Here is an 18,467-nt window from a genome sequence, read left to right as displayed (position 1 = left end):
GCCAGAGGTTTAAATACAGCCTAAAACAGACTCCAACAATATCTCTCTTCTTCTCTTGATTATTTTCTCTGCTGGTTTTATTTTCAGTGTCTGCAAGGTAGCAAGTTATTTGCCAGCAGGTCCAGGCCTACTTTCTCCCTCAGATTCATATCCATTAGAAGAAAGGCTGCCTCTTTCAGGAGGCTCCTAAAGAATCTTGTTTGGACTTGAGTCAAGCGCCCATCCCTGAACTAATTTTACCCTTGAGGCTATGGGGTAAAATTACTCTTTTTTTTTTAATTCACATTAAAAATTTTTTTTATAAAGACTATTTTTTAGAGCAATTTTCAATTTAAATTACTCTTTCTTAAAAGGCCTGTTATACCTCCTTTTAAAACTTCATTCTCCTCATCCAATACACCAGCAAATCTTGATGGCTCCACTTCCAAAATATCTTTTGAACCTGTTCCTTTCTTACCACCCCCACTGCTACCACCATGATTGAAATAAATCACCATTATCTCATATCTGGACTACTTACTGGAACAGTCTTCAAAGTAGCCTCCTTGCTTCCACTCTCGGCCTCCTAAAGTCTGCTCTACAATAGCAGCGTGATATTTTCAAACATTTTCCAGATCCCATCACACTCCTGCTTCAAACTCTTCATTGGTTTCTCAATGTCCTTAGAATAAAATCAACTTGTTACCACGGCCTACAAGGTCCAGCCCAGCCCACCTCTTCCGCCTCATCTCCCGCCACTCTCCTTCTGCTTAGCAGGCTCCAGTTGCCTGCTCTTCTTTCTCCTCCTCAAACCGCCAAGCTTATTTCTACCTTAGGAGTTTTACAATTGCAGTTCTCTCGTTATCTGCCTCAATCCCTTTCTAACCAATGATTCTATTTTATTTTCCTTATAAACTTTATTACTATCAGAAATCATTTTATTTGTATATTTACTTGTTTGCTGTCTAGCTCCTCACCAGTACTACTACAGTTTCACTAAATTTAAGCTTGTGAGGGTAGAGCCTTTATCCAATAATCTTATTCTTTTCTGTGTGTGTGTGAGGAAGATCAGTCCTGAGCTAACACCCGATGCCAATCCTCCTCTTCTTTTTTTTTTGTGTGTGTGTGCTGAGGAAGATTGGCCCTGAGCTAACATCCATGCCCATCTTCCTCTACTTTATATGGGATGCCACCACAGCATGGCTTGACAAGCAGTGCTTTGGTGCGTGCCCGGGATCTGAACCCACAAACCCCGGGCCACGGAAGTGGAGGGCACGCACTTAACTGCTTGCATCACTGGGCCGGCCCCAATAATCTTATTCTTCATTCTATTCTAGCACCCAGAATTATGCCTGGCATTCCATATATACTTTTTGAAAAGATGAACGAAACAACTTTGGCTACGTTAAGTTTTTAAAAAGAAGATTCTGGAAGGGGAGACTCATAGAACCAAAGGAACAGTTGAAGACTAAAAAACAGGCTCGGAAGGGGCAGAAGTAGGGAAGGAATAAGAACCCAGGTAGCAAGAAGGAGCCAATTGGTTTCAACCATTTTTTTCACTCCTGTGTTGCTTCACTGAAGATGCAATGTTCATGAAGAGAGTTGGACTGTCCTAGTGTGGGTCTCATCACCCTCATTTAGCTAGAAGAGGGCAGGGTACCTTAACTGACTATTTCACCAAGACTTTAATAAAGTAATGGCGAAAAAGGTAACTCTCCAAAAGAAATGTAGGATTATTGTCCAAAGAAAGGAGGAGTGAATGAATGCTCCCACAGCTAAAAAAAGGGAAAAACCTCTGCAATAATCCCTGACCTGATATCTTGTCATCTAGAAAACATCTATTTTATTCTAATATAAACTGATGTATGCTTAAGAAATGCAAGCAGATTTTAATATTAAACTAAGTCAAACAAAAGCAGAAAAACATGACTGTTCAAAATCATACAGCACATTTGAAAGATATGTTCTTAAATGTTTTCTCTCTCCTATGCTTCAGAAAAATTTAGAAGTCAGGAGACAGTTCTACAAGACACCTCCTTTTGGAAGTTCCACACTAAAGCAATTCATTTCCCTGATACATGCTTCTCCTACCATATTATCTATCTCAGTTAATGATGTTACTAATCACTCCATGATTGACCTAGAAATTTAAGTCGCTCTTGTTTCCTTCCTCTTCCTCATTTCCCACACTTTATTGATCAACAAGTCTCATCAATTCTACCTCAGCAATTCTCAAATCTATCCCTTCTTCACCATTCCTACCACCACTGCCCAAGTTCAGGCCCTCATCACCTCTGACCCTGACCCAGCTTGTAATAGCTTCTCAATGATCCCCTGTCTCTTGACTCAACTCACTTCACCCCATCTCCCACTCTGTTGTCACACTTGTGGTTCTAAAGCAAAGATCTAAGTATGTCACTACCCTGCTTTAAAACCTTCTATAGCTCCACAATGCTTATCAAAAATACAAAACAAATAAATAAACAGCAAAACAAAAAAACCACCTTTGTGTCTTGATTGGAGTGACAGAACACAGAAGTCTCTCAGAATTGCTTATAAATGCAAGTTTCTTTAATTCAGTGGTTCTCTAACCCGGCTGTATATAAGACAACCCTGAGTACTTTTAAAGAATACCAAGGCTAGGGCCTCAATCTGAAAGAGTCTGATTTAACTGGTCTGGAGTAGATCCTGCATGTCAGTGTTTTTAAAAACCTCTCCCAGGTAATTCTAATGTGTAGCCAGGATTGAAAACTACTAATTTAAAAGATGGCTAGAAAGATGCTTTTACTTCCAAATAGCATAAAGTAACAGGGTCTATATATATTCTCAATCACCCCTGATAGAAATAACTAAAAAATTGGATAAAATATACAAAACAAAGATTTTCAAACACTGGATATCAGGCAGCATAGATAGTGATCTCAGAGAATAAAAAAAAAAGTGAGCCACACAACTGCCCGAGCTTACTTCCTGGAAAGTACTCATGGTTCATAGTGGTAAGAGAGGGAATCAAAGCAGAGCCTACTTATCTCTCTAAGTTGAGATCTAGCTAGGAATCCAGGAAAGCCAAGAGAGCTAAAGTCCATAGAGCAGAGTACCAGAAAAGAGAAAATTCAAGAAATCTGCAGAGGGGCCCCTTAAGTATTCAGCTGAGTACTGATCAGCACATTTGTATAAGGAAACTGAAGCTGGGGTAAGAACCACATGAGAGAATCTCAGGGACAATCCTCTGGGCTCACACAAGGCTGGAAATAGTTTGTTTCCCTAGCAACCAAAATGAAAAAAATCTCATAATTCATGGCATATTGGGCAGAATACTCAAAAGACTATCAGCCCACTAGTGCGGAATGTTAACCGTATATGAAATTTTGCTTTGATTTCACCTAGAAAACCTTAAAAACAAGACCCAAAAAGGTCAGATTGTTTCCACGTAACTTAACTATGTCCCAGAATAAAGCTCAAGAATATTTACAGAAATACAAAATTATCTAGCACCCAACAGGTAAAATGCTTAATGTGTGGCATCTAATCACATACTACCAGGCAGACAAAGAAGCAGAAAAACACTACTCAAAATGAAGAGAAAAATCAATCACTAGAAACATACTAGAAACTGACACAGATGTTAGAATTAAAACAGTTATTATAACATTTCATATATTCAAGAAAGTAGAATGAAGATTAATCAAGTTAAGTAAAATACATGTAAGTTATAAAAAAAGACACAAATCAAACTTCTAGAGATGAAAAAGACAATATCTGAGCTGAAAAATACACTGAATGAGATTAACAGCAGATTAGACAATGCAAAAGAAAGGTTAGTGAACTTGAAAGCATAACATAAAAATGATCCAAAATAAAACAAAGAGAAAAAAGACTGAAAAGAATGAACGAAGCATCAGTGATCTGTGGGAAAAAAATCAAGTGATTTAATATATGTACAATTGGAGTCCCCCAGGAAAGGAGTTAGAAGGAGTAACAAAAATTTTTCGAAGAAATAATGGCTGAAAATTGTCCAACTTTAATGAAAACTATAAACACACAGACCCAATAGGCTCAACAAACCCAAAGCACAAGAAACATAAAAATAACTACACCAAGGTACACTGTAATCAAATCGCTTAAGATCAGTGATAAAAGGAAAATCTTAAAAGCATTCAGGAGAAAAAAAGATCCATTATACACAGAGAAACAAAAATAAGAATGAATTCTCATCAGAAAAAATTGCAAGCTAAAAGACAGCAGAACAACATCTTTAAAATACTAAAAGGAAAAAAAAAGCAGTTACCTAGAATTCTATAATCAGCAGAGTAGCCTTCTTGTGTGTGAAACTTGTGTGGTCACACAGGGTACTATGCTCAGAAGGACTGTGTTTGACTTAACGTTCTGCTGTGATGGCTTGAAATTCTTAATAATTTTTGAACAGAGGGCTCTACATTTTCATTTTGCATCAGGCCCCATAATTATGACCACATTATGTAGTCAGTCCTGATAATCAGCAAAAATATCTTTCAAACAGGAAGGTGAAAAAAAAACTTTGTCAGATATACAAAAGCTGAAAGAATTCCCCACTAGCATCTGCACAATAAGAGTAAGAAATGTTAAAGGAATTCTTTCAGGAAGAAGGGAAATGATACCAGATGGAAATCCAGATCTAAACAAACTAATGAAGAGCACTGGAAATGGTAAATATGTGAGTAAATGTGAAACAACTTTAAAAAATATCTCTTACATCACTAATCATTAGGGAAATGCAAACCAAAACCACAGTGAGATTCCACCTCACACCCATTAGGATGGCTATTATTGGGGAAAAAAAAAAAAAAACAGAAAATAACAAGCGTTAGTGAGGATATAGAGAAATCAGAACCCTTGCACACTATTGGTGGGAACCTGTGGCAAATAATATGGTAGTTCCTCAAAAAATTAAACATAGAATTACCATATGACTCAGAAATTTCACTTCTGGGTAAATACTCAAAAGAATTGAAAGCAGGGACTCAAAGAGTTATTTGTACACCCATGTTCACCGCAGCATTATTCACAATAGCCAAAAGGTGGAAACAACCCAAAAGTCCAGCAACAGGACAAACAGATAAACAGAATATGCTATATACATATAACAGAATATTATTCAGCCTTAAAAAGGAACAGAATTCTGACACATGCTACAACACGATGAAACTTGAAGACATTATGTTAATAATTTTCCTTAGAATTCTATTAAACATTTAAGGAAGAAATAAAGCCAATTCCACAGAAACTCTCTCCAAAAATGAAGAGGAGGGAATACTTCCCAACTCATTTTATGAGGCCAACATTATCGTTATACTAAATCCAGCAAAGGCATTATGAGTGAAGAATACAAACCAATATCTCTCCTGAACACAGATGCAAAAATTCTTAACAAAATTTTAGCAGATCTAATCCAACAATATAGAAAGGACAGTATATCATGACTAAGTGGGATTTATCCCAGGAACTCAACACTGATTTTAATATTCTTAATCAATTGATGTAATTCACCACATTAACAGAATTTTTTTTAATGATATAGGCATCTCAATAGACGTAAAATTAAACATCCACTCCTAATAAAAACTCTCAGAAAATTATGATTATAAGGGAACTTCCTCAATCTAATAAAAGGTACCTACAAAAAACCTATAGGTAACATCACACTTAATGGTAAAAGACTGGATGCTTTCCTCCTAAGATCAGGAACAAGGCAAAGATGTTTGCTTTCACTATTTCAGTTCAACTTTGTATTAGAGGTGCTAGCTAGTGCAGTAAGGCAAAATAAATAAACAAACAAAAGACATAGAGATTGGAAAGTAAGATCTAAAACTGTATCTCTCTCTTTCTTTTTTTTTGTAGATGACATAATCATCACGTAAAAAATTCTACAGAATCTACATAAAAATTTACTAGAACTAAATAGTGAATTTAGCACAGCTAGAGGATATAAGTTCAACACGCAAAAATCAACATAAACTAGCAATGAACAATCAGAAATTGACATTTTAAAGACAATGACACTTAGAATTTAAAATATGAAGAATTTAGGGATTAGTGTCTCATAAGAAGTGTGAATCTTATGTACTAAAAACATAAAACACCGTTAAAAGAAATTGAAGAAGAGCTAAATAAGGGTTTCTCAATCTCAACACTATTGATGTTTTGGGTTGGATAATTCTTCATTGTCAGAACTGTCCTGTGCATCGTAGGGTGTTTACCAGTACTCCTGACCATATGTACTAGATGCCAGTATCACCCTTGCTGTGAGTTATGATAATCAAAAATGTGTCCAAATATTGTCAAATGTCTTTTGTGAGGCACAATTACCCCCAGTTGAGATCCACGGACCTAAATAAATGGAGAGATATACCATGTTTATGGATCAGAAAATTCAATATTGTTAAAATATCAATTCTCTCCAAATTAATCTATAGACTCAATACAATCCCACTCAAATTCCTAGCAGGCTTTTTGACTATATTGACAAATGGATTCTAAAACGTATATGGGAATGCAAAGGACTTAGAATAGCTGCAACAATTTTGAATAAGAACAAAGTTGGAGGACTTGTACTATATGATTTCAAGACTTACAAAGCTACAGTAATCAAGACAGTATGGTATTGGTCTAAAGACAGACAAATCAATGGAACAGAATAGAAAGTTCAGACATAGACTCACATATATATGGTCAATTGATATTCAATAAAAGTGCAAAGGCAATTAAATGGAGAAAAGATTTCTCAACAAGCAGTGTTGGAACCACTGGATACCTATATGCACAAAATGAACTTTGATCAGTACCTTGCACTATATACAAAACTTAACTCAAAATGGATAAGAGACCTAAATGTAAAATGAAAAACTATAAAACTTCTAGGGAAAAACATAGGAGAATATTTTTGTGACCTTGGGTTAAGCAATGACTTCTTAGACATAACATTAAAAGCAAAATCCATAAAAGAGAAATTTGATAGTTTGGACTTACTTCAGCAAAATTTAAAAACCTCTGGTCTTTGAAAGACACTGTTACTAAAATGAAAAGATAAGCTATAGACTGGAAGAAAATGTTTTCAAAGTACATGTATAATAAAGATTCATATTTAGAATATATAAAGAACTCCCAAATTTAACAATAAAAAAGCAAACAACTCAATAGAAAATGGGCAGAAGATTTCAACAGACACTTCACCAATAACATACAGATGGTAATTAAGCACATGAAAAGATGTTCAACATCAGTAGTCAATAGGGAAATGCAAATCAAAACTGTAATAAGATACCCACTAGAATGGCTACAATAAAAAAGACAGACAGAGGCCAGCCTGGTGGCTGAGCGGTTGAGTGCGCGCGCTCTGCTGCGGCGGCCCGGGGTTCGCAGGTTCGGATCCCGGGCGTGCACTGACACAGCGCTTGTCAAGCTATGCTGTGGCAGCATCCCATATAAAGTACAGGAAGATGGGCACAGATGTTAGCACAGGGCCAATCCTCCTCAGTGAAAAGAAGAAGATTGGCATCAGATGTTAGCTCAGGGCTAATCTTCCTCACAAAAAAAAAAAAAAAAAAAGACAGGGGCTGGCCCGGTGGCACAAGTGGTTAAGTGCGTGAACTCCGCTGCAGCGGCCTGGGGTTTGCCGGCTCAGATCCCAGGTGCGCACCAAGGCACTGCTTGGAAAGCCATGCTGTGGCAGCGTCCCATATAAAGTGGAGGAAGATGGGCATGGATGTTAGCCCAGGGCCAGCCTTCCTCGGCAAAAAAAAGAGGAGGATTGGCAGATGTTAGCACAGGGCTGATCTCCTCACCAAAAAAAAAAAAAAAAAAGACATAACGGTAACAAATGTTGGCAAGGGTGTGGAGAAATGGGAACCTGCATGCATTACTAGTGGGAACATAAAAGGTACAATTCCTTTGACAAAGAGGTTGGCAATTTCTTAAAAAGTTAAACATACGCCTACTCTTCTACTCCCAGAAATTTACCCAAGAGAAATGAAAGCATATGCACACATAAAGACTTGTACACCAATGTTCATAGCAACTTTATTTGTAATAGCCAAAAAACTGGAAACAACTCAACAACTGATGAATTAATAAACAAATTGTGGCATATCCATACAATGAAATACTACTCAGCAATGAAAGAAAATGGGCTACTGATACTGTCAATAGCATGGATAAACCTCAAAATAACTACTCTGAGTAAAAGAAGCCAGGCAAAAGCAAAGAGTACATACTGTATGTACCCATTTATATAGAATTCTAGAAAATGCAAACTAACATATAGTGACAGAAAGATCAGTGGTTGTCTGTGTGTTACTAGGGCAGGAAGAGACAGGAGGGAGGGATTATAAAAGAGCAGAAGGAAACTTTTTGGGATGATGGATATGTGATAATTTCACAGATATATACATATATCAAAATTTTTCAAATCGTGCACTTTAAATTTGCCCAGTTTATTGTATATCAATTATATCTCAATAAAGCAGCAAAAAATAATAATAACAAAAGGAGAGATGGCTAAAGAGACACAATGGTTGACGTTTGATGTTAGAAATTGACTGAACCTTCTCCAACATCATTCCCCCTGACAGTTGTCTGCTGGTTCCAGGCTATCCACCTAGAATGTGCAATCTGCTAGGCTTCAAAAGTACACACTGAGGCAGACTGCCATCAGCAACTCACTTAATTCCTCTTTTTAAATAGCTGTATACTTGAAAGAGGATCATCTTTGAATTAAATCCTCATAGAAAAGTGCTGTCCCAGTGTGGGTCTCACTTCAATAAGGCATTTTCTCAGGGCCATACATCTGCTTGTATCCCTGGGCTAAAATTTGCCTTCCCCTCAACCCTGACTTCATTATCTTACTAGGCCACACAAAGTTCTTCTCCTGAGTGTGTGAAGCCCTCTCTGATCCACTGTCCCTTAGCACCATATCCAGTTGCCACTAACTACCTGGTTCATATTGCCAGGACATAGGGGCTGTAACAAGGTCCCCCAATCCCACTTCCCTATCCCTGTCATGAATTTTACCTAGGGCAAGTACGCTCACCAAGCTATGGTGAAGACAAACTGGTTCAGAGAAGAGATGTGCAGACACTTGAAACAGACACAAGGATTCCCCAAGCCAAACAGACTATGACCTGGTTGAAAATATTAGCATGTCAGAGACAGAAAAAAGGTGTATGTGAGAAGAGAGTTTGATCATTAGTGACACACCATCCAGGGAAGGAAGAACCCATTTGTATCCCTTGATACTCTGTTTGAAGCTTTAAAGTGTTTTTTAAAATTTAGAATTCACTGATTAATCCCCTTTGTTCTAAATTCAAGTTTCACAAACAATCTTGTGGTTCTAATTTGGCTTCTGAATGTGGCAAGTATGCCCAGAGACCTCACTGAAATAACAAAAGAGGGTCTAATTCTCTAAGATGTTAGAATCTTCATTATAAATTAATAATTTGCCTTCCTGGGTTTATATCATAGTCTCGTGGATTTGTTGAATATCAGTGTGAGAAACAGACTCAACAAGTTAAAGACCAGATTCTCACATACTTTCCAAGATAAGGCCACCTTGTATGGCTTCTTGGGACACAGTCAGCCAGCCTTCCCCAGAGATATTCTTTTATTTACTTATTTTTTATTTCCACAGTCCATCTTTCTGTTACAGCACTTACTCCATACTATACATAGTTAGATGAGCATAGTTTAGAACTACAGAGTCTCAGGTACCTGAGGGTAGTTTTGGATCCAGTTTTGTACTGGCCTCCACCAGCACTGCTCAATAAATAACACTGAATTAAATTGAATCTGGATAGTGTGCAGAGTTGCTTTCTTTCATTTTTTAGTTGATTGGGAGTTAGAAAATTGGATACCAAAAACACTCCTTCCCAAGTACAAGCCTCTAATTCTCATAAACCTCTAATATTATAGTTAAGACACGTATGTTTTTAAAAGTACGCTGCACATTCCTGGAGACTTGATTTTTAAATGAAGGTCAGAGTAGCACCAACCTCAGTGAAGTCCCTGACACTGTTTCCTTTGAGAATTCCTGAAATGTTTAAAAACATTTCAAGGCTCGTCATTACATCAACTAAGATGAATGTAGAGGTTTGTCAGATGAGTAACTATTAATGAAATAATTAAAGCATGCTATTTATTTTAACAATTAAACCACAATTTAGAGAACCAAATTCTAATCCTACAAACTTTTTGTTACCAAAGACAGTAAGAAAAATCACACCTTTATGATAAGAAGTCACGATCCACTTAAAATTTTGCAATGGTAATGCTTCTTTTGATGAAAGGAGGTCACCCCAGTGTAGATAAAGTAGTTAAGAAGATTTTAAATTATAAATATATATTCAGATTAAATTTTTTTGTTTCAAGCTTTAAAAAAACTCCAAAGTACTCTGTAAAAAATATTCAACACCCCATAGATAGATATGTTAAAAAAAAAAGTACTTATATTTAGGCTAAAATTTCACTTTATAAAAAATCAAATAATGAATACTTCTTGCTTCATTCCTTCTTAAAAGCAGTAATTTATTATGGATTTCTTAATAGAAATGTGATTCCTTTAAGCACTGTTAACTGAATGTTTGATTCAGTCTTCTCAAATAAACAGTGGACAGTATGATGAATCAATACAATTAAGTGGCTGTAAATAAACTTGTTTCCTAGTTCACAAATAAAGCATAGTTCTGAACACAGAATACAGATTCCATTAATATTTAGTTCTGTAATAAATACTCAAAAGATCCAAATCCTGATTTTACACATAGGAAACTGAGGCCTAGAGAAATGAGTAACTTTTTTCAGATCCCAGTTAGTTAAGGGCAGCTTAGAGACTGAAACCACTATCGCCTTGTAGTTTGTTTCATGGGTACTAGCTTCCCATAAGAGAATAAGCCAAAGATGCTATGACAAGGAAATGCTTATTTCAAAAAAGGCAGCAGCACCATCTGTCTCTTCTCCAAAAAATCGTATGCATGGCAGATTTTCATCCTGCTACTGCTGCGTGAAGACAATTTGGGCCTCATTTGCCCGATCTTCCAAGCCAGAGCAAAGGAAGGGACCTGTTTGGGTGGAGCTTGTCCTGCACAACCTCATCCAGCCAACAGGCAGGGCTCCAGCTCTGTAGGGGAAGAGAGGTAGCCTAGGAAGAAGGGACCGTCACCAACCCCCATCTTGCTGTCTGTATCTAAGATAAATATGAAAAAAAAAATTAAAAAGAGGGTGTAAGAGAAGGCAGTGCCTACTCTTTCAAATGTACTCCCATGCACATTTCCTGATCCTTTATCTCCTTTTACTATCCCTAATGCTTCCACCCTGACATGGCCTTCTGAATCATGTATTCATCTCTCTTTTGACTCCACCCAACAAGCATGGCCTTCAACCTCATCTCCGCCAACAAAGCGGGTGATCTCCACATTAAGCAGAGACCTTGGGATAGAGACTGGGTTTCCCAAGATTTAGTCCGGTACAATCCAGCACCCCATCTTTATTTCTAGGCAACCCTCCACTGTCTCTCCCCCTCCCGTCCCCGCCACCAGCTGCATCACCCCTCACTCCTGGTGCCCTTCAACCTTCTCCAAGCTAATGTCACTTGGCACCAACCCCTCCCAGGCGCCCAGGTCTCCAGCCCCTGGGTCCCAGTCCCAGGAGCGGTTCTCTAGCCCAGCGCAAGGCGCGCCGCCCCTCTCGGCGCAGTCTGCAGCCTCCGGCGCACCCGCGGTGCTCTCACCTCATCCAGGGTGCGGCCGCCGCGACTGCCTCTTCCTCCTCGGCCGCTGCTGCCCAGCTCCCAGCCTGCTCGGGATGCCGTCCTTCCCGGCCGGGAGACCGCCGCGAGGGCTGTGGGGCTTGCGCCGTGTCCCCAGACCAGTAAGGCGCGTGGTGCGCCCGGCGGGATGCGCGGCAGCAGCTGCTGCAGTCGCAGCGGCGGCGGCAGCAGGATCCGCTGTTGGTCCTGTTCATGGATTTCCCGAGCCTGGCCACGCCAGTCCTAGCTACCGTCCCTGCTTGGTTTTCCTACGATCTTCCCGCACTGACAAGGCGCATCCATCGTCTAGGCGTGGATGAGTATTCACACCAGTTGCCACTGTTGTGGTGGAGACCTGGAAGGACTAGGCCTCCTCCGCGCCTGCCTCTGCCACCTGCTCCGCCCAGATTGCCTCTGTCCCTCTCCCACAAACATCCGCCGCTGCCTCTTCACCCTCTATCATCTCCCCATTCTCTCTCCACCTACTACCCCCACGTGGAGAGCTTTTCTTTCCCAGACTTCATTCTTTATTTTTCCTATCCGTTCTATTGTCACCATCCTCAATTTCCAACCTCAAGAACTTTCTCCTTTTCTCATTTCCTCTCTCCGTATTTTCCCAGTTTTTGTTCTCCTCCTCCCTCAAAAGCAGTCATCCTCTTGTATTATCCTCTCCTCAGAATCACTACTTCTCCAGGTTGTTGGCTAGCCTCTTTTCTCCCTCTTTCCCGCCTTCTCCTCCTTTTAAAATCTTCTTTTCAATTTTCCCTTTAGTTATTGTAAAAACCTTTCTCCTAAACAACCTCAGTTTTCCTTTCAGTTGAGGCCTTCTGATTGCCATTTTTCATGAAGAACTCATAGTAAAATATATATAGCTTGGTATCCACCATCAAGTCAAGGGTATGTTTTCATGGTTAGAAAAAAGTTCATAGGTCAAATAAGTCCTCCACTAAATGTTTGTTCTGAAAACCGTTTTCTTATATTCCAGTGTCCTCTAAGAATGGAAGCTAGTGAGTCTCCAGCAAAGCAGAATGCTTCTACTACACTATTCTATATGGCACAAAGCCTGCAAGGGAGAAGCTTTATCTTTGTGGTGGGTACTATCGATCCCAATGTTGATAGGCAATATAGTCACTATTGTTGATTGACTCGATGTGAACTGTGAAAATTAATAAAGGGAAACCTCATTTAAAATGGAGTTGGGAGGCTGGGAGGGGGAGCTGCCATGCAGTACCATTGAAGGTCAATTACAGAAAAGTCAATTATAGACCTCAACAGAAAGAAGTCAACAGGAAAGCACCGTCAATTACAGGAAGAAATGTAATTGGATCCCAAACAGAAATGGACTACCCCAGCAACTTAGCCAATGAGAAACTCTCAATGTCCTGAACTCTTGCTTTTCCCCAGTGAAGTGTCCTTCAAAACAATCCCTCCCATTTTCCTCCTTTTTCTCTATAAAATAACATTCCTCTCTCTTGTTTGTTGGATTTGCCAATGGTCCGCTATAGCATGCCCATTCCAAATTGCAATTCTATGACTATTCCCAAATAAATTCATTTTTCTGGTAAAATAACTGGCTGTTTTATTTTTAAGGTTAACAGAACAAAGCTGAACTCACCCTTAATTTATTTTTCCTTCCAAATATGCTGTTCAGTCTTGTTTTTTTTTAACCCCCACACTACCATCAACCCAGTGGCTCAAGCCTCAAACCTGGGAGTCACTTGAGACTTGTCTCTCTCACTTATCCATCTCATCCAGTTTTTAATTCCACTTCTTTACTATTTCTTTATCTTTAAGTGGTCGCCCCCATCATGATTCCAACTGCCTCTTGGAAATAACGCTATCTAGTGTCTCATCAAGTATCTCATTATTCTTTCTTTCAAACCTCCTAACTTAATCTATATCTTTACCTCTCTTTCTTTCCAATCTATCTTCCCTGGGCAGTTTACCCTACCGCTCTCATCTCTACTTAGAAAGTGTTAATTATCTTTTGTTGTCTTTATATTTTTGGCCTCCCATTCTCCATTAGCTCCATCCCCAGCCTATAAAGACGCTCAAGTCTCCTCATCCCTAAAACAAAGTTCTTCCACCTCTAACCACCGTCATAGCTCTCACTTCCCTTCATAACCAGTTTGCTTAAATACATTGTATTCATTTGATGTCTATACTTCCTGACTTCCATTCATTCTTTACCACCTAATTCTTGGCAGTCGGGCTTCTAATCCTATTACTTAGCTGAAGCTGCTCTCCTAGCTGACTCAGACTTTGGCTTTGCCCACAGACGAGTAGTAGATTTTATATAATACACAAATTAAAAGGAATGGGTTCATTAATTTAAAGAGAATATGCCATCTTCGTTAGTTGAGGCAGACAAACAGTTCATCGAAATTACCACAAACCCAAAAGCTAAGAAGTGCTGAGACTTCCAGTTCCAGCCAAAATGGAGGAGCATGTATCAGATTAACTTTTTCCTCCTGGGCAAGGGGAGTGGAATTGCATAGAATATATAAATATTAATAAATATATAAATACTATATATATTTAAATATAGGAAAATACAAAAACAAGTCTTGGAAGGCATTGAGGAGTAGCCAAAGCAAACAGGAATCCAATCTATGATCCTTGAGAGAAGAGAAGCACATGAGGTGAGCTCCATATTCACCCTGGGATTTTTCTCCTGAGAGAATTTTACAAATCAGGTGCTAGAGAATAAAGGCCAAGTACAAGATGGCAGTATTACTGGGCTAAAGAGACAAAGGTGAAAGTTCAGGGCTGCCAAAGTGGCTGGGACTTGAGGGAGAATCCCCAGAGAGGGGAGAATGGCAGAGAAGCAGCTCAATAATCTGGGTACAAATTCCCCTCAGAATAGGGGCCAGTTCCTAAGCCCAGCATGCACAAAGCAAGATGCCAGAAAACAGCAGTATGGAGCCTAATGAGCTAAGAAGAGATTTCAGCATCTAACACAAGTTGGACTTCAAGCCTGTCCAAGGTAGAGAGACACCCAGGGCTTTCAGCTGATACCCAAAAAGGCCACACTATTAGAGTAAGGGCAATACAGTACTGAAATAGAATAGGTCTAACAAAGCTTAAAACCACGTCTTTACAGGATCAAACTGATCTGCCAGTATTCTTTCTGCATACCAGAACAAAACTGAACTCTTGGGAGTTGAATAACATTATCCATAGCCTCTACAATTTTTTCATCCACAATGTCTAGGATCCAAGATAAAATTATGAGGCATTCTAAAAATCAAATCCAAGTGACTAACCACTAAGAGAAAAATTAATAGAAACAGACCTGGATATTAGAGTTGACAGGACTTGAAATAACTATGACTAATAGGTTTAAGAAAATAGAGGAAGAAATGAGCAATGATGTAAAATGGATAATTTACTTCAATATAGAATTGGAATCTATAAAAAAATCAGATGGAAATTCTGAATATAAAAATTACAATAACTGAAAATAAGAGCCCATTGGGTGTGTTTCCAGCGGTCTGAATACAGCAGAAGTCAGGATTAGTGAAGTGGTAGGTAGGTCAATAGAAAATTCCAAAATGAAGGACAGAAAAAAGAAGAGAAAAAAGAGCAGAGCATAACAGACATGTGGAATACAGTCAAAAGATAAAATATATGTGTAATTACAGTCTCTGAAAGAGAGGAGAGCGTGAGTGGGCTAAAAGCAATATCCCAGGAGATAAAGACTAAGAATTTTCTAAAACTGATGAAAGATATTGCCTTCTTAGATTCCAGAAGTTCAGTAAACCCCAAGTAGAATAAAAAACCAATATATCTCGGAAATATTAGAAGCAGTTTCAACTCAGAAATGTGCTGAAGACAATTCTCCAGCTGAAATAAAGTAGGGAATCTTGATCAGGAGGCAGGTTTCATAGGCCTAATCAGTCTCATAGCGTTTACACAGTGGCTGGAGTCACTGTGCAAGGGCTGAAAATGAACACGCACAAGAGAATATGAAAATTATGTCACTAAACAGAGCCTACACTCAAATCAGCCCTTGGGTGTCAGGAAAAAAGGGGGAAATGGAAATTAATAGGTTTTGATTATGCTGGTGGAAAACCAAAATCAATAAGCTCATTAAAACATAGTTAGTAACCGGAAAAAAAGACTGCCAACCTTTAAATTGCTAAATTTTATAACAAGGCAGGAAAATCTCAAGTGTCCTTCCCTGAAAGAGGAAACAATTTGTATAGGTGATTCCCACCTCCATTTGTCATGTATTAAACACAGCACAATAATTAACCTCATCATGGGAAACATTTCTCTCAATTGAGACTATGTTTACAAGTCATAGGTTCAGATAACTGGCATAAAATGATTGGTAAGCCAGAGAAGCTAAAACTGAAAAGGTTTTCTCTTCTTTCTCTACTCTTGATGCTGAGTTTCTGCTACGCTGTTCAGAAACAGCTATGTGGTTCTGACATATCCCAAGTAGTACACTGGCTTCTGATAACACCATTTTGTTTGGGTAGCTCTATGGCCTTGGAATTTACTTTTTAATTTTAATGTTTTGGCTTAATTAAATTAGTATTAATTTAATATTTTGATAATTTAATATTAAGTGTCCTATTATGTTTTGGATTGTTTGAAAGTAAGAAACATCAGAAATTTTGATTGAATCAATTCAAATTGAAGATACTGAAGAAATTTTCCAGTGAAAACAGCTCAGCCTTACAGCTGATGAAAGAATCCTGATTCTACCCAGGCACCTGTTTAAGAACAATGCTGGCTGAGCCTAAGTATAATAAGTAGTTGGGAAATAATGATTTTTGCATTTTAATTTCTGTGAACTTCACAGAGTCTGGATTTTCTATGCAGTTTACTTTACAAAGAGAAGGAGAGTTAATCTCCCAACTGAAAATTTGATAATGAAAAAAGACTAATATCCTAATTTGAAGTATCTTCTGATATTGTATAATTTTAGTGTCTTTCTCTTGACATTTTATTTCATTACATGTTTTTAGTATACTGTATTAGACAACATAACAAGTTAATAGTTTAACCTGGTAAATGGAATAGGAAATAGTAGCGATTATATCTATTGGCCTTACTTACAGTCAGGCTTTGGAATTAATTTAATTAATGTACTAGCTTGACCTATTTCAGAGCCTCTGAGCATAAAAACTTAACTATCCTCCTGTGGTTTTCAGAGTGGGGCTACCTGAAGTTGGGGACAGAATTGTCCTAATTAGACTGCTCTCTCCCCCTCAAGAAGAGAGCCAGCCTCTGGTTTAACAAATGGTAAAGCCCAACTGGCTGAGAAAACAAAAAGCCTGAAAATATTAGGAGGGAATTTCTTTGCTCCAGTGCTCCTCTTTCCATAATGGAGAAACTTCCATTCAGACGCATTTTGGGGTGACACTCCTTGCTCTTTCTCATCCCTTTCACTTATTATTCCTCTGGGAAAGAGTGATTGATCTGATTCATGATTTTTTGTTATTGTTTTATTGTTTTATTCATATTTTTATTTTTTCAATGAGGACATGGCCCTTCACTAACATCTGTTGCCAATCCTCCTCTTTTTGCCTGAGGAAGATTGGCCCTGAGCTAACATCCATGCCAGTCTTCCTCTGCTTTGTATGTGGGTTGCTGCCACAGCCTGGCTTGATGAGTGGTGTAGACCCACACCCGGGATTCAAACTCAGGAACTCCGGGCCGCCAAAGCGGAGTGCGCCAAACTTAACCACTATGCCACCAGGCTGGCCCCTGTTATTGTTTTGTTTTGTTTTTTAATTTTAGTAACAATGAATTTGTTTTAGTTTTTTGTAACAATAAATTTGTTTTAAAACAAGACTACAATATTTGACATAAAGTATATTTTTAAAAACTCTAAAATGAGAAAGATAAAAAGAGCCCATAGGACCACACCCATTAGGATGGCTCCTGTCAAAAACAAACAACCCCAAATATAACAAGTCTTGGCCAAGATGTGGAGAAATTGGAACCCTTGTGTACTGCTGGTGGGAATGTAAAATGGTGCAGCCGCAATGAAAAACAATATAGTGGTTCCTCAAAAAATTAAAAATAGAATTATCTTATCCAGCAATCTCACTTCTAGGTATATACCCAAAAGAACTGAAAGCAGGGTTTCAAAGAGATATTTGTGCACCCATTTTCATAGCAGCATTATTCACAATAGCCAAAAGGTGGAAGCAACTCACTTGTCTAACAATGGATGAGTCAAAAAACAGAATGTGGAAGATTATTCAGCTTTAAAAAGGAAAGAAATTCTGATAAATGCTACAACATGGATGAACATTGAGGACATTATGCTAAGTGAAATAAGCCAGTCACAAAAAGACAAATACTGTATGATTCTACTTATGAGATACCTAGAGTAGTCAAAAAATCATAGAGACATGTGATGGTTAATTTTATATGTCAACTTTACTGGGCCACAGCATTTCCAGATATCTGTTTAAGCATTATTTCTGGATGTGTCTGTGAGGGTGCTTCTGGAAGAGATTAGCATTTGAATCAGTGGACTGAGTAAAGTAGATTGCCCTTCTCAATGTGGGTGAGCATGATACAATCCTTTGAAAAGCCTGAATAACACAAAAAGACAGAGGCAGGTTGAATTCTCTCTCTCTGCCTACCTGCTTGAGCTGACATGTACACCATCGGTGCTCCAGTTCTAGGCCTTCAGACTTGGACTGGAACCATACTACTGGCTTTCCTGGATGTCCAGCTTGCAGATGAC

The 18,467-nt window shown here is 38.5% G+C and overlaps 1 protein-coding gene across 2 annotated transcripts in view; it reads right to left on the bottom strand.

Moving 5' to 3' along the window:
• The window catches only part of PDE4DIP (phosphodiesterase 4D interacting protein), a 197,309-nt gene extending 185,342 nt beyond the window's left edge, over positions 1-11,967 (bottom strand). For both annotated transcript variants that reach the window (XM_058538936.1, XM_058538934.1), the window contains exon 1: positions 11,735-11,967. In XM_058538936.1, the coding sequence (XP_058394919.1) occupies positions 11,735-11,967 (233 nt within the window). The remainder of the gene's footprint in view (positions 1-11,734) is intronic.
• Between the last annotated feature and the right edge of the window lie 6,500 nt (positions 11,968-18,467).

Source organism: Diceros bicornis, chromosome 4 (assembly GCF_020826845.1).
Source record: "Diceros bicornis minor isolate mBicDic1 chromosome 4, mDicBic1.mat.cur, whole genome shotgun sequence".
In the NCBI taxonomy this organism is placed as follows: domain Eukaryota; kingdom Metazoa; phylum Chordata; class Mammalia; order Perissodactyla; family Rhinocerotidae; genus Diceros; species Diceros bicornis.
Note: the sequence above shows the minus strand (reverse complement) of the source record. Positions and strands in the feature narration are given on the sequence as shown.